This window comes from Macaca thibetana, chromosome 17 (assembly GCF_024542745.1).
Source record: "Macaca thibetana thibetana isolate TM-01 chromosome 17, ASM2454274v1, whole genome shotgun sequence".
Lineage (NCBI taxonomy): Eukaryota > Metazoa > Chordata > Mammalia > Primates > Cercopithecidae > Macaca > Macaca thibetana.
The window spans coordinates 3,068,163-3,080,490 of record NC_065594.1 but is presented as its reverse complement, the minus strand read 5'-3'; the positions used below and the strand labels follow the sequence as shown (position 1 = coordinate 3,080,490).

At 42.7% G+C, this 12,328-nt stretch overlaps 1 protein-coding gene across 6 annotated transcripts in view; it reads left to right on the top strand.

The window, feature by feature from the left end:
* Nucleotides 1-8,284: 8,284 nt before the first annotated feature.
* Nucleotides 8,285-12,328, top strand: part of LOC126940869 (putative ankyrin repeat domain-containing protein 26-like protein) — a 54,415-nt gene continuing 50,371 nt past the window's right edge. For all 6 annotated transcript variants that reach the window (XR_007720947.1, XR_007720948.1, XM_050767093.1 and 3 more), the window contains exon 1: nucleotides 8,285-8,708. Coding sequence is in view for 4 of the 6 variants with exons in the window: in XM_050767093.1 (XP_050623050.1) it covers nucleotides 8,374-8,708 (335 nt within the window). In the remaining 2 variants the exon portion in view is untranslated. The remainder of the gene's footprint in view (nucleotides 8,709-12,328) is intronic.

The following is a 12,328-nucleotide window of genomic DNA, read 5'->3' as shown; positions in this document are numbered from 1 at the left end:
CAAGCACAGTATCAACTCACTGCAACCTTTGCCTCCCAGGTTCAAGCGATTCTCCTGCCTCGGCCTCCTGAGTAGCTGGGATTACAGGCCTGCACCACAACGCCCGGCTGATTTTTAATAGAGACAGGGTTTCACCATGTTGGCCAGGCTTGTCTCAAACTCCTGTGCATGAATATTCTTAAAAGAAGCTTTCATCACTGGAAGTAATTTGAATGAATCTTTATTCTTTTTACTCAAAAGGATTTCAGATGCTACTCCATAAAAATATATATATATATAAAAGGTTCATCTTATGTGATCAAGATATAACACTACATTTGATAAAGATTTTCTGCCCATACTTGAATTTTAAATGACTTGATAAAAAGCAAGGCGCTGAAGTAGACAAACGATCAAGCAGTAAAGATTTAAAAAGTGATAGAAATATTTAAGGGAAAAAATTTCCCAGCTTGAACTCATACTAATAATGAAACAAATAAAGTAATATAATAAATTTAAGCAAATAAAACACCTTTTGCAGGACCCAGCTCTCAGTGCTATTGTTACTGACCCCAGGTTCTTGACCCTCCTGTAATACAAATTGACATGAGTCCGGAGAAAGTTTCCTAGACAAAGCTTTTATTTAGGGCCTTAGGTTCAAACATAAGGGAGGCAGCACAAGAGAGAATTCTCTGGCTGGCTCCCTGAAGACAGTCAGAAGGAGAGTGGGTGGTTTTTTTGTTTGTTTGTTTGTTTGTTTGTTTGTTTTAGACAAGGTTTGGCTCTGTTGCCCAGGCTGGAGTGCGGTGGCACAATCTTGGCTCACTGCAACCTCCTGGGCTCAAGCCATCCTCCCACCTCAGTCTCCTAACTAGCTGGGGCTAGCACACACAACCATGACAGGCTAATTTTCATATTTTTTGTAGAGATGAAGTTGTGCCATGTTGCCCAGACCAGCCTCAGACCCCTCAAAGTGCTGGGATTATAGGCATGAGCCACCACACCCAACTCAGTATATTCTTATTAAATTTCAGTAATCAGTTGTGCCATTATCCCACTGGAAAAGTTAAATCAGAGAGAGACATGATGAACCTTCAGTTTGTAAATGAGTATTTTTCCATTCTCAAGTTGAGATGACCAGTGGTGGGCAGGTGGATTTGTGCTCCTGCTGCTGGGTTGCACTGAGGCGAGCACCGCATCAGCCTGGGGTGTTTCCACTAGGAATGCAGGATCTGCATCTGCTCTGGAGGAAACACGGGGCAGACCCAGTTTGGAAGTCATTTGCCAAAGCTGTGAAATTGAGGGGCAGCTCAAGAACATTCCAGAAAAAAGAAAACTGAATCCAAATAGAGACATTTTTCTCCCAGTTGGGGCAGGTGGTGAACTGAAATGAATCTGTGGATTAGATTGTCAGGTAGAAGCCTTGTGTTTCCTGATTTGGGAGTTATGTGGTGGTTAGCTGGGAGAGCTTCCTTGCTTTGGGTAAAATACACTGGAGTATTTTGCATGGAGTTGCAGTAACTGCTGGCAATCTGAGAGAAGGGATAAGTTATACTTTGCACTGCTAGTGCAAGAGTCCCAGAAGTATGAAATGACCGGAGAGTAAATTATAAACAATCACATCAATACCATGTCAGTAAAGCAGAGACAACATCAAACTTCATTACAAACTTCATTACAACATCAAACTTCATTCATCAAACTCCAAGCCCGACCCAAGTCAAGGTCAGTGGAAGCTGTGTACCAAGCGCCCTGGTGAGAGTCTGGATGCTGTATCAGTGTTGCAGCTGACATGTTAATATTGCAGGCGTCACGTCAGTCTTGCAGGTGTCAGTATTATGGGTGTCATAAGAGTCTTAGGGTGTCACAGCAGTCTCGCAAGTGTCATAGTGGTATTGTAGATATCAGTATTGCCTGTGTCATATCTGTATTGCGAGTGTCATATCAGTATTGCGGGTGTCATATCTGTATTGCGGGGGTCATATCAGTATTGCGGGTGTCATATCTGTATTGCGGGTGTCATATCTGTATTGCGGGGGTCATATCTGTATTGCGGGTGTCATATCAGTATTGGGGGTGTCATATCTGTATGGTGGGGGTCATATCAGTATTGCGGGTGTCAGATCAGTCTTACACGTGTCATCAGCATTGCAGGCATCATATCAGTCTTATGGGGGTGATATGAGTCTTAGGAGTGTCACAGGAATCTTGTGGGTGTCGTATCTGTATTGCGGGCATCACATCCATCTTACGGGCGTCATGGCACTCCTGCGGGTATCATCTGTATTGTGGGTGTCATATCAGTCTTGTGGGTGTCGTTCTGTATTGCGGGAATCACATCCGTCTTACGGGCATCATGGCACTCCTGTGGATGTCATCTGTATTGTGGATGTCCCATCAGTGTTGTGGGTGTCCCGCCAGTCTTGTTGGTGTCACGGATGTCTTGTGAGTGTCACATCTGTGTTGCAGGTGTCACATTTGTATTGGGGTGTCACATCTGTATTGCAGGTGTTCTATCAGTCTTTGGATGTCACATCAGTATTGTGGGCATCATATCAGTCTTATGGGTGTCATATCAGTATGACAGTATGTCATGATATGTCACAGCAGTATGATACCTCTTCTGAAAACACCCTCACAGACATACCCAGACATAGTGCTTTAACAGCTCTCTGTGTATCCTTTATCCAGTCATGTTGACACCTAGACTTAACTATCACAGTAATTCATGGCAAAAATTTTAGAATTTAAAAAAATTGTATAATGAAATCTGGGCAACATAGCCAGACACTGTCCCTACAAAAATATTTTTAACAATTAGCTGGTCGTGGTGGCACGCATGTGTAGTTCCAGTTACTCTGGAGGCTGAGGTGGGTGGATCTTTGGAGCCCAGGAGATTGAGGGCTGCAGAGCTAGTATCGTGCCACTGCATTCCAGCCTGGGCAACAGTGTGAGGCTCTCTCAGAAAATAATCAGCAATACTCATATTCTTAGGAATAAATTTAACCAAGGTACAAGGCTGGAACATGGAAAATGTCAAAACATTGCTGAAATAAATTCAAGAAAGCATAAATAAATGGAAAGACACCTCATGTTCATCAACTAGAAGACTTAATTTTTAAGATGACAGTACTACACAAAGCAACCTACAAATTTATTGTAATTCCTGTTAAAACCCCAAAGTCCTTCTGACAGAAATTCATAAGCTGATCTTAACATTTATATGAAATTTCAAGGGATCCAGAATAGTCAAAATAATGTCAGAAAAATGACCAACTCAGAGGCGCACATTTCCAAATTTCAAATCTTACTACAAAGCAACAGCAATAAAAACAGCATGACGCTGGCATAAGGACACATGTATAGATCAATGGAACCGAATGTTGAGTCCAGAAATAAACCCATACTGATTTTTTTTTTTTTTTTGAGGCAGGGAGACTCACTCTGTCTCCCAGGCTGGAGTACAGTGGCACGTTTATGGCTCACTGCAGCATCTGTCTCCTGGGCTCAAGTGATCCTCCTGCTTCAGCCTACCAAGTAGCTGGGACTACAGGTATGCACCACCACACGTGGCAAATTTTTTTATTTTTTTGTAGAGGTGGAATCTTGCTATCTTGCCCAGGCTGGCCTCGAACTCCTGGCCTCAAGTGATACTCCTCTCTTGGCCTCCCAAAGCATTGAGATGATGGGTGTTCTGGCCTGTTGATTTTTAAAAGTGGATTTTCTTTTTCTTCTTTCTCTCCTCTCCTCTTTTTTTTTTTTTTTTTTTTTTTTTTTTGAGGCAGGGATTCACTCTGTTGCCCAGGTTGGAGTGCAGTGGTGTGAACACGGCTTACTGCAGCCTCGACCTCCCAGGCTCAAGCAATCCTAACCTCCTCTGTCTCCTGAGTAACTAGTACTACAGACATGAACCACCACACTCAGCTAATTTTTAAATTATTTGTACAGACAGGGTTTTCTTGAGTTGCCCAGACTGACCTCAAACTCCTGGGTTCAAGCAGGCCTCCAACCTCAGCCTCTCAAAGTGCTGGGATTACAGGCATGAGCCACCACCTCCAGCCGGGAATTGTTTTCATAATTACATTCTCATGTTTGTTGCTAGTGTCTAGAAATACAACAGATTACCATGTGTTGACATTTTGTGCTGTAACTTGGCTGAATTTGTTCACTGGTTTAAATAATATTTTGGACGTTCCTCATGATTTTCTGTACATAAGATAGATTGTGTGGTCTGTGAATGGACAGTTTTACTGCTTCCTTACAGGTATGAATGCTCTTTACTTCTTTTTCTCTCCTATTTGTTCTGGATGGAACTTCCAGTACAGTGTTGAATGCAGTGATGAAAATGAACATTGATGCCCTGTTCCTGATCTCAGGAGTAAGGCATTGGGCCCTAACAATGGAGATGGTGCTAGCTATGGGTTTGGCACAAAGGCCGATTGCTGTGTTAAGAAAATTCCTATCCCTAGTTTGTCAGGTGTTTTTATGATGAAATGGTGTTGACTTTGTTGAAAGTACTTCCTGCATCTATGGAGATGATTATGTGGGTTTCTTCATTCTGTTTATTTGGTGTTTATTTGCAGGGATGGCTTTAGTATGCAAAACGAGCTTGATTTTCTGAGAAAAGTATTTAGTGATCATGGTGTGTAATTCTTTAAATATGTGCTAGTATCGATTATAATTATTTTGTTGAGCATTATTAATTGTATAATTATACCAGACATTGATCTATACTTTTCTGCTCTTGTGATGTCATGTCCTAGTGTGATTTAGTCTTAAATTGGGATGAGATTGAAAATGGGTTGGTTTAGTATTTAGAGTATTAAGGGTTAGAAGTTTGCAAGATAAAATTTAGCAGAAATGGGACGTACCTAAGGGATTGTGGGGAAGCGTGGGATGACGTCAGGGTCAGAGTCTGGGTGTAGGGGTGGGTAGCAAGACAGTGCCTGTAGCCTTCACCAACAGTAAATTGTAGCAGTCCTTTTTAATCTTGCAAATCAGGCAGGCACAGATGTTGCAGTGTTGTTTTAATTGTCACCTCCTTGAGTTTCTTGTTGAGGCTCAAACTCAACAGGAGTGCCTGGGAAGAAATTAGCATGCAAGAAGTGAGAAGACTGGAGTGCAACTTTGCGACAGTGCACCAGCCAGTGTCTGAACGGCAGGGGTTCCCAGCTTATCTTAAATTTAGAGGAAAAATAACATCTTTTATACTGTTATCACACAAAGAAGCTGGACTTTTTCAAATTTGTATGACTAATTTATATACTTTCGTTATTATATCATGTAACTAAAAGTTGGTTTTTTTTTTTCCTGCTTGGGAAGTTGGCAGAGGGCATGTCTTTGCTGGTGAGTCTGCTCCATGTAAGACTTTCTATATACTTTTTCATTCTTGTTTGATTTTAAGATTTTTATATAAATGCTGCTTCTTAGTGTCCTAAGATGTCATAAAATTATCTCACATAAAATTTGAAGAAACAGAGTTGTTAGAGGATTACGTAGAAGGCAAAAAGAATGTCGTTACTGAAAAGATTTTATAAAACATTTATTTCTAAAAAGTGAGATGTTACTACTAGGCTATGCTTCTAACTATCCCTAATCATAAATTTTGTTTTATCCACTTTTGTTCACTCTGAAAATCAATTATATTATTAACGTTATATTTAAGAAGTTACATGTGATACCAATGCAATATTTTGAATTTCTGTTTAACTTTGAGGAAATATATCTTAAATCAAAATAGGTAAAACTGATTTGGTCTGAGTTTGACCTGAATCATAAAACAGTGGGAAAAAAAATTTTTACCAGGACTTTCAAACTGTCTCCTATTTCCTGTGTGCCTAAGTACATGAATTCATGTACATAATGGGTAAATTTGATGCCCTGTAAGGTGGTGAGAATGTGAAGGTCCCAGTGATTTAAATTATGACACAGAACTGAAGAGCAAATGTCTTGAGGCAAGATGGTGAAGTTGAAGTGTTGTCCTTATCAAATAAGAGTAGAAAGTTTGTGGTACTTATGGTTGCTTTGTGAACTGATTATATTCTTTGATCATGTATCAGTTCTTTTATTGTAAAAACACAAGTGTTTTATTATTTATGTATGTTAATAAGTTTTCCAATAAGGTCAGTATATCAATATTGTCTTTTGTAATTCCTGTTGTTTTCTTTGAAGAATCTTCTACCACTTATCCATAAATGTTAATCTATATTTTCTTCTGAAATGTTTATTTGTATAATGGTTTCATTTAAAAGACTGAACACTTTTGTTAGTCTAAAGTGCTTTTTCCCGGAAGTTAGTTTATATTAACACTGTTTTACAAATGAGAAACCAAAACAGTGAAATTCAGAAATATTACAAATCTGTTAAGAGGTGGAATAGGCTTTGGTCTCAGTCAATATACCTTTAGTCCCAGGCTGTGCTCTTAGCCATGAGGCTTAGCCCCAATAATCTTTTTATTTGTGAAGTTAACAGAGCTGCACTGCAGAATTTTTTAAAATTTTTTTAAACTTTAGTTTTAAGTTCAGAGGCACATGTGCAGGTTTGTTACGTAGGTAAACTCATGTTATGGGTGTTCGTTCTACACACTGCAGAATTTCAGTCTTCAAACTTTAGTTCATTTGAAATAGGGCCTGAATACCATGACTATAAAACTATTATAAAACAAGACTTTTGTGGCTTAAGTTACAGATGCTATACATTTTTCAGATACATTTTTTCAGTGACAGAATAGACAATATTAAGGCTTAATATATAGCATTAGGACCAGACATTCATTTTATTTTTTCTCTTTACTGAGACTTTACCGATATTCCTGCGCCAGAGAGCATAGCATAAGAAATCAGAGCTGTGAAATTCCAGAGTCCTTAGATATTCATCCTAAAACATTCCTGCTCAGCTATTTTACTATCTCTTTTGGAGTTTATTTTGGTATATGTGTTGTGACGTGTGTAGTCATGCCTTCTTCTTAGTTGATTTTTTCCTGAGCCATTTGTTTAATAATTCCTATTGAATCTCATTGGTTTGTATAGCTTCTGCTATGTTAGTAAGTTCTCGGCCTCCACATTGTTTTCCGTTGTTACCTAGTCTGTTGGCAACCTCTGAAACCATGGAGATCTTCTGGGGTCAGGGATGTGCAGCGATCAATAGGGGGATAAGGAGACAGAGCGAGACTGCGTCTCCAAAAAAATAAAATAAAATAAGATGGAGTCTCGCTCTGTCGCACAGGCTGGAGTGCAGTGGCTCAGTCTCGTCTCACTTCAACCTCTGCCTCCCGGGTTCAAGCGACTCTCTTGCCTCAGATTCCTGAGTAGTTGGGGACTACAGGCGTCCGCTACCACACGCAGCTATTTTGTATTTTTAGTAGAAACGGGGTTTCACCATGTTGCTCAGGCTGGTCTCGAACTCCGGACCTCAAATGATCCGCCCGCCTCGGCCTCCCAAAGGGTTGAGAAGACAGGCGTGAGACCCACTGCGCCCGGCCCCACTTTCCACTCTTGGACCAAAGCGCCCACAGTCCGGGTGAAGCAGCCTCCGGGGCTGCGTGGCAGGAGGGTGGCGGCCCTGCTGTGGGTCCTGCGCCTGGAGCCGGGTCTGGCCTCGCAGCACTGGCAGAGTTCTGGGTCCCAGAACTTCCACACCCGGCTCCTTCTTCCTGCCGCCTCCTGCAGGTGCTCCTCCTCGGAGCTCACCGCCGGCCTGCTTAGAGGGTGGGCGGCAACTCCGCCCCTATGGCGCGCACGAAGCGCAGACCCCGGGCCGAAGCCCAGGCCGTGGCCCAGCCGGGTAGTTGGCCCCGCGGCAGCGGCACCAGGTGGGAACCAACCGCCCAGCCCCGACTTGGTGACCTCCGAGTGCCCAGCGCCCACGACCCCTGTGGTCTGGGCGGGGACCAAGGAAGAGCGGGCCCTCAGGCCGGGCGGGCTGCGCACCCCTGACTCTGAGGCTGGCTGAGGCGAGCCCTGCCCGCCAGGGACGCGGGAATGGCAGCCTCGCTGGCACGCAGAGCCACCGCCAGAGGGTCTGGCTTTCTCCAGAGGAGGCCTCGGCATTCTCAGGTTCCAGCCGCTCTAGCCCCGTCCTGCGTCGAGACAGCTTTCCCACAGGCCGCCTGTCCTTCTCCATGGCCCAAACGCCGGGCCAGCTCCCACGAGCTTTGGCAGAACGCAGGGCCGGTGACAAGCTGTCGCTGACACGGGTGACGCCAGAGCCTCGCGCGGGCACGCTCAGTTGCCGTTGACCGGCTCCGAGAGCAGTTGACCACCCACCGGAAGTTGCCGCCACGTGCAGTGAGGCCCCAGAGGTGCGCGCGCCGCTCGCTTGTAACTGCTGGGTTTGGCGCTACTCTTCGGCCAGTGTGGAAACTGCGTTTCCGGCTTGGAGGTGGTGGCTGAGGTGATGCATTCGATAGGAGGCTCCCGAGGCTGGGAAAAGCAGATGGGGACTGAGGTTTCTCAGAAGCCGACAACGTCTGCCTTGAAGACCTCTGGCTTTGGGAGCGGCGTGGGCAGATGGTGCTGCCGCTGCTTCCCCTGCTGCGGGAGCTGCAGCCAGGACGGCGCGGGCGGCGGAGTAGAGCACTGTGACAGCGCCTTCCTGGAGCCTGGGTACGACGTCTGCCCGGAAGATCTCGACGATCTCCACAGAGCTGCCTGGTGGGGCACAGTCCCCAGAGTGGAGCTCATCCTCATGCTCAGGGACCCTGGCTTGGACAAGAGAGACAAGAAGAAGAGGTAACGGGCCGGGCGGGGGCTGGGAGGGTGGGGAACTGGGAGAAGCCCTCCCCTGGGGACGGGGTCAGGGAGCCCTCCTGTCACCGGCCCAGCTTCCTCGCCTCCGCAGGCCCCGCAGCACCGGGGATGTGGGAGCCTTGGAGGAGTCAGGGCCCGGGCCTCTTCATGAGCCCCAGAACGAAAACCACACGCTGCCATGATTTCCCTGTAGTGCACTTCAGAGACAGCTTTAAAGTGATTTAACTTCCAAAATTAAGTCTATGTATTTTATTTTTTGTTTATTTTTTGAGACGGAATCTGGCTCTTGTCACCCAGGCTGGAGTGCAGTGGCCTGATTTCGGCCTCCCGGGTTCAAGCGATTCTCCTGCCTCAGCCTCCCAAGTACCTTTGACTACAGGCGCTCACCAACATGATTTTTTCCTCTTTTTAGAAGAGACGGGTTTTCACCATGTTGGCCAGGCTGGTCTCGAACTCCTGGCCTTCAGATGATCCCCGGCCCCCGCCCTCAGCCTCCTAAAGTGCTGGGATTACAGGCGCACACCAACCCGCCTGGCTAACTTTTTCCTGCTTTTAGTAGAGACGAGGTTTTGCCATGTTGGCCAGGCTGGTCTCGCGCTCCTGACCTTCAGATGATCCGCTCCCCCTTGGCCTCCCAAAGTGCTGGGATTACAGGCGTGAGCCATTGCACCTGGCCCGATATTTTATTTTTCAAGTGCACACTTTAAAACATGTTATTCACATTATAGAAAAGTGTATGTAATGAGAGAAACAGTTCCCATAATATATTAACTTCTGGGCTAAAAATTCTTTGGATAAAATCCAATATCCATTTTATAGCCATGTACCCCTATGTAAATATATACTTTACTGAGGAACCTTAGAAGGAAACATTAAAGTGGGAAGATGGTTCGTGTTCTTGAATAGGAAGAATTATTTCTTTCAAGATGGGAGCTCTTTCTGTGTTTATCAATGTCACCTACCCCAAAGAAAAACACCAAAGCTTTAACATTTAAAAATTGCACATGCTATATTTTATTGTTATGATGACATTAAAATTTTTTTGTAATGCAGTGAAAACCAATTTGCCTTCGCAGATATCAAAATGTGCTTTTAATTTCTACAAATGGTTTACTAACAGCTGGAAGACGTACATAAATGGAATAGAATACAAAATCCAGAAACACCCAAATATAAAAAAGAATATAGCACTTGATAATGGTGGCATTTCATATTAGTAGAAAAAGATGAATTATTTGTAAATGGAGTGCCTGCTGTTTGGCGAAAACTAGCTAAATATGTCACAAAAATAGGTTCTGGATGGAATGTAGATTAAAAAATGTTTAATATACAAAAAGAAAACTACTAGAAGAAAACACAAGTGGCCTGTTTATACAGACACATTTTTATGTTGACAAAGACCTTCCTAAGGAACTCACAAGCAAGCATTTTGAAGGTTGGTTTAGCAAAATAGAAATGGAAACACCCCATATATAAGAAAAAAATTGATAAAACGCAACATATTTGCAATGTATTTACAACGTACATGTATATACACATATCAGATGAACCATGTATTTTCATTTTACAGAGAATTCTTTGAAATCAACAAGGAAATAAGCTTAAAATTGGGCAAAGTACTTTTCTGCAGCTCTGCAGTTGACCTACACACATAGGAAAACACAGCTCTATAATTGACCTATGCACATATTTAGTGTTTCTAGTAAGAGAAGAAATTTAAGTTAAAAGAAGAATAAAATACTGTTTTTTATCTACAAAGTTGTGAGGATGAAGAGCATTGGTACTTATAAGGCTGAGTAAAAAGCGTTGCTGATGGCTTTTCAAATAGACAATTTGGTGGTAAGTGCTACATTAAAAATGTATATGCCCTTTGTGCACCAATTCCATGATACTGAAGTATCTTTAGGAAATTATTAGATACATGTAATTTGTTTTCCTTAGTACTGCTGAAAATAGCAATGTTTTAAGAAGAACTCATATAGTGGATTTTATCAACAAATTTCAGTGCACGCATAGGATGGAATAATATGTAGCCATTGAAGGTGCCAATAGATACAGACATATTGAGGGAGAGGAAAAGGAAGAAATAGATAAACAGTTAAAGCTGGTCCTCAGGAATGCTGTCTGCCTGAAAAATCACAGCTACAGTGCACAGCTGCAAAATAGAGCAGCTTGGAGAAAAACTCAGACTGCAGAAGCTGCCTGCCTGTTGAATGACAGCCTGCAGTGCACCTGCCCAGATAAGCAGACAAGGCAGGCAAAGTCCCTTTGTTCTTTGTGTGATTAGCGAGGTCCCAGGAAAAAGTTTCCTCCACTTTTCAGGCATATACACGGTGGGAACTTGCACAGGGAGGCGGGGTGCCTACCTAAAACAAACCCACAGTTGTACAAACAAAAGAAGCAGTGCTTTATGCTTGTCTAGAGACATACCCACACCTACATAGATGAGGGGGAGTTCTGAAGACAGTTTTATAGTTAAGAAAAGTTACTCAAGCAGTTACAGAAATGAGAGCAGTTTTTTATAAAATCTTTTTAATTCAACTGTAATCTGGCAGTCCACTCAGACACCCCTCTCCACTACAGAGAGCTTTATTCTTTGGCTTATTAAACTTTTGCCCCAACCTCACCCTTTGTGTCCGTGCTCCTTAATTTTCCTGGTTGTGGACCATAAGCTCTACTACTGTCAGGACCTTCCATCCTTAAAAACTTTGTGTGTACCTGCCTAGGCTGAGCAAGCTGAAGAGACTTAACATTGCAGTATGAGGACTTCGTCCCAGCAGAAGCTTTTCCTCCCTCCTTTCGTACAAAAGCATTTCTGAAGGTAGAAAATAGTAAAAGAGAACCTTCAATTGCCATTTTGAAAATTTAAATCCTAGTATTAGTCATTGGAAATATCTGATTTACATACATTCTGTAAATCTAAGTACCAAATTAAATAAGCCATAACTATTCATTTGACTCCAGAGTTTCTGTTGGCTTAAATATTTTTGAAAATAAAAATAGGAATTACTTGTTTAAAAAATTTGTTGTTGTTTTAACTCCAGCCCTCTTTTGCTATAGTACTTTTTAGAACTAAAATTTATTTAAATGCCAGTCATCTTGGTAGAACTGTCCTAGACCTATTGTATATATCATACTCTACTTAATGTGAGGCACCATGAATTGTATGATGCCCCATTAGTCTTATGTATTATTAATAAGGGAATTTTTTAAGTATTGCCAATTATAGTTATAATAAGTTATGAATTATAAGTGGCATACCAATGTGAGAAATGTTAAAATAGAAAATGAGCATGTTAGAATTATTGACATACAGTATCAGCTCTAATCTTTAAAACATACCTCAAAGTGTAGGTATAATTGTATTATTTTACTTAATTAAACTGTCTTTGTTAAGTAGTAGTAATGTAGCAGGATGAGTCGCAGACAAAACTCCTCAGACACCGAGTTAAAGAAGGAGGGGGTTTATTCGGCTGGGAGCATTGGTAAGACTCCTGTCTCAAGAGCCGAGCTCCCTGAGTGAGCAATTCCTGTCCCTTTTAAGGGCTCACAACTCTAAGAGGGTCCACGAGAGAGGGTCGTGATTGATTGATTAAGCAGTG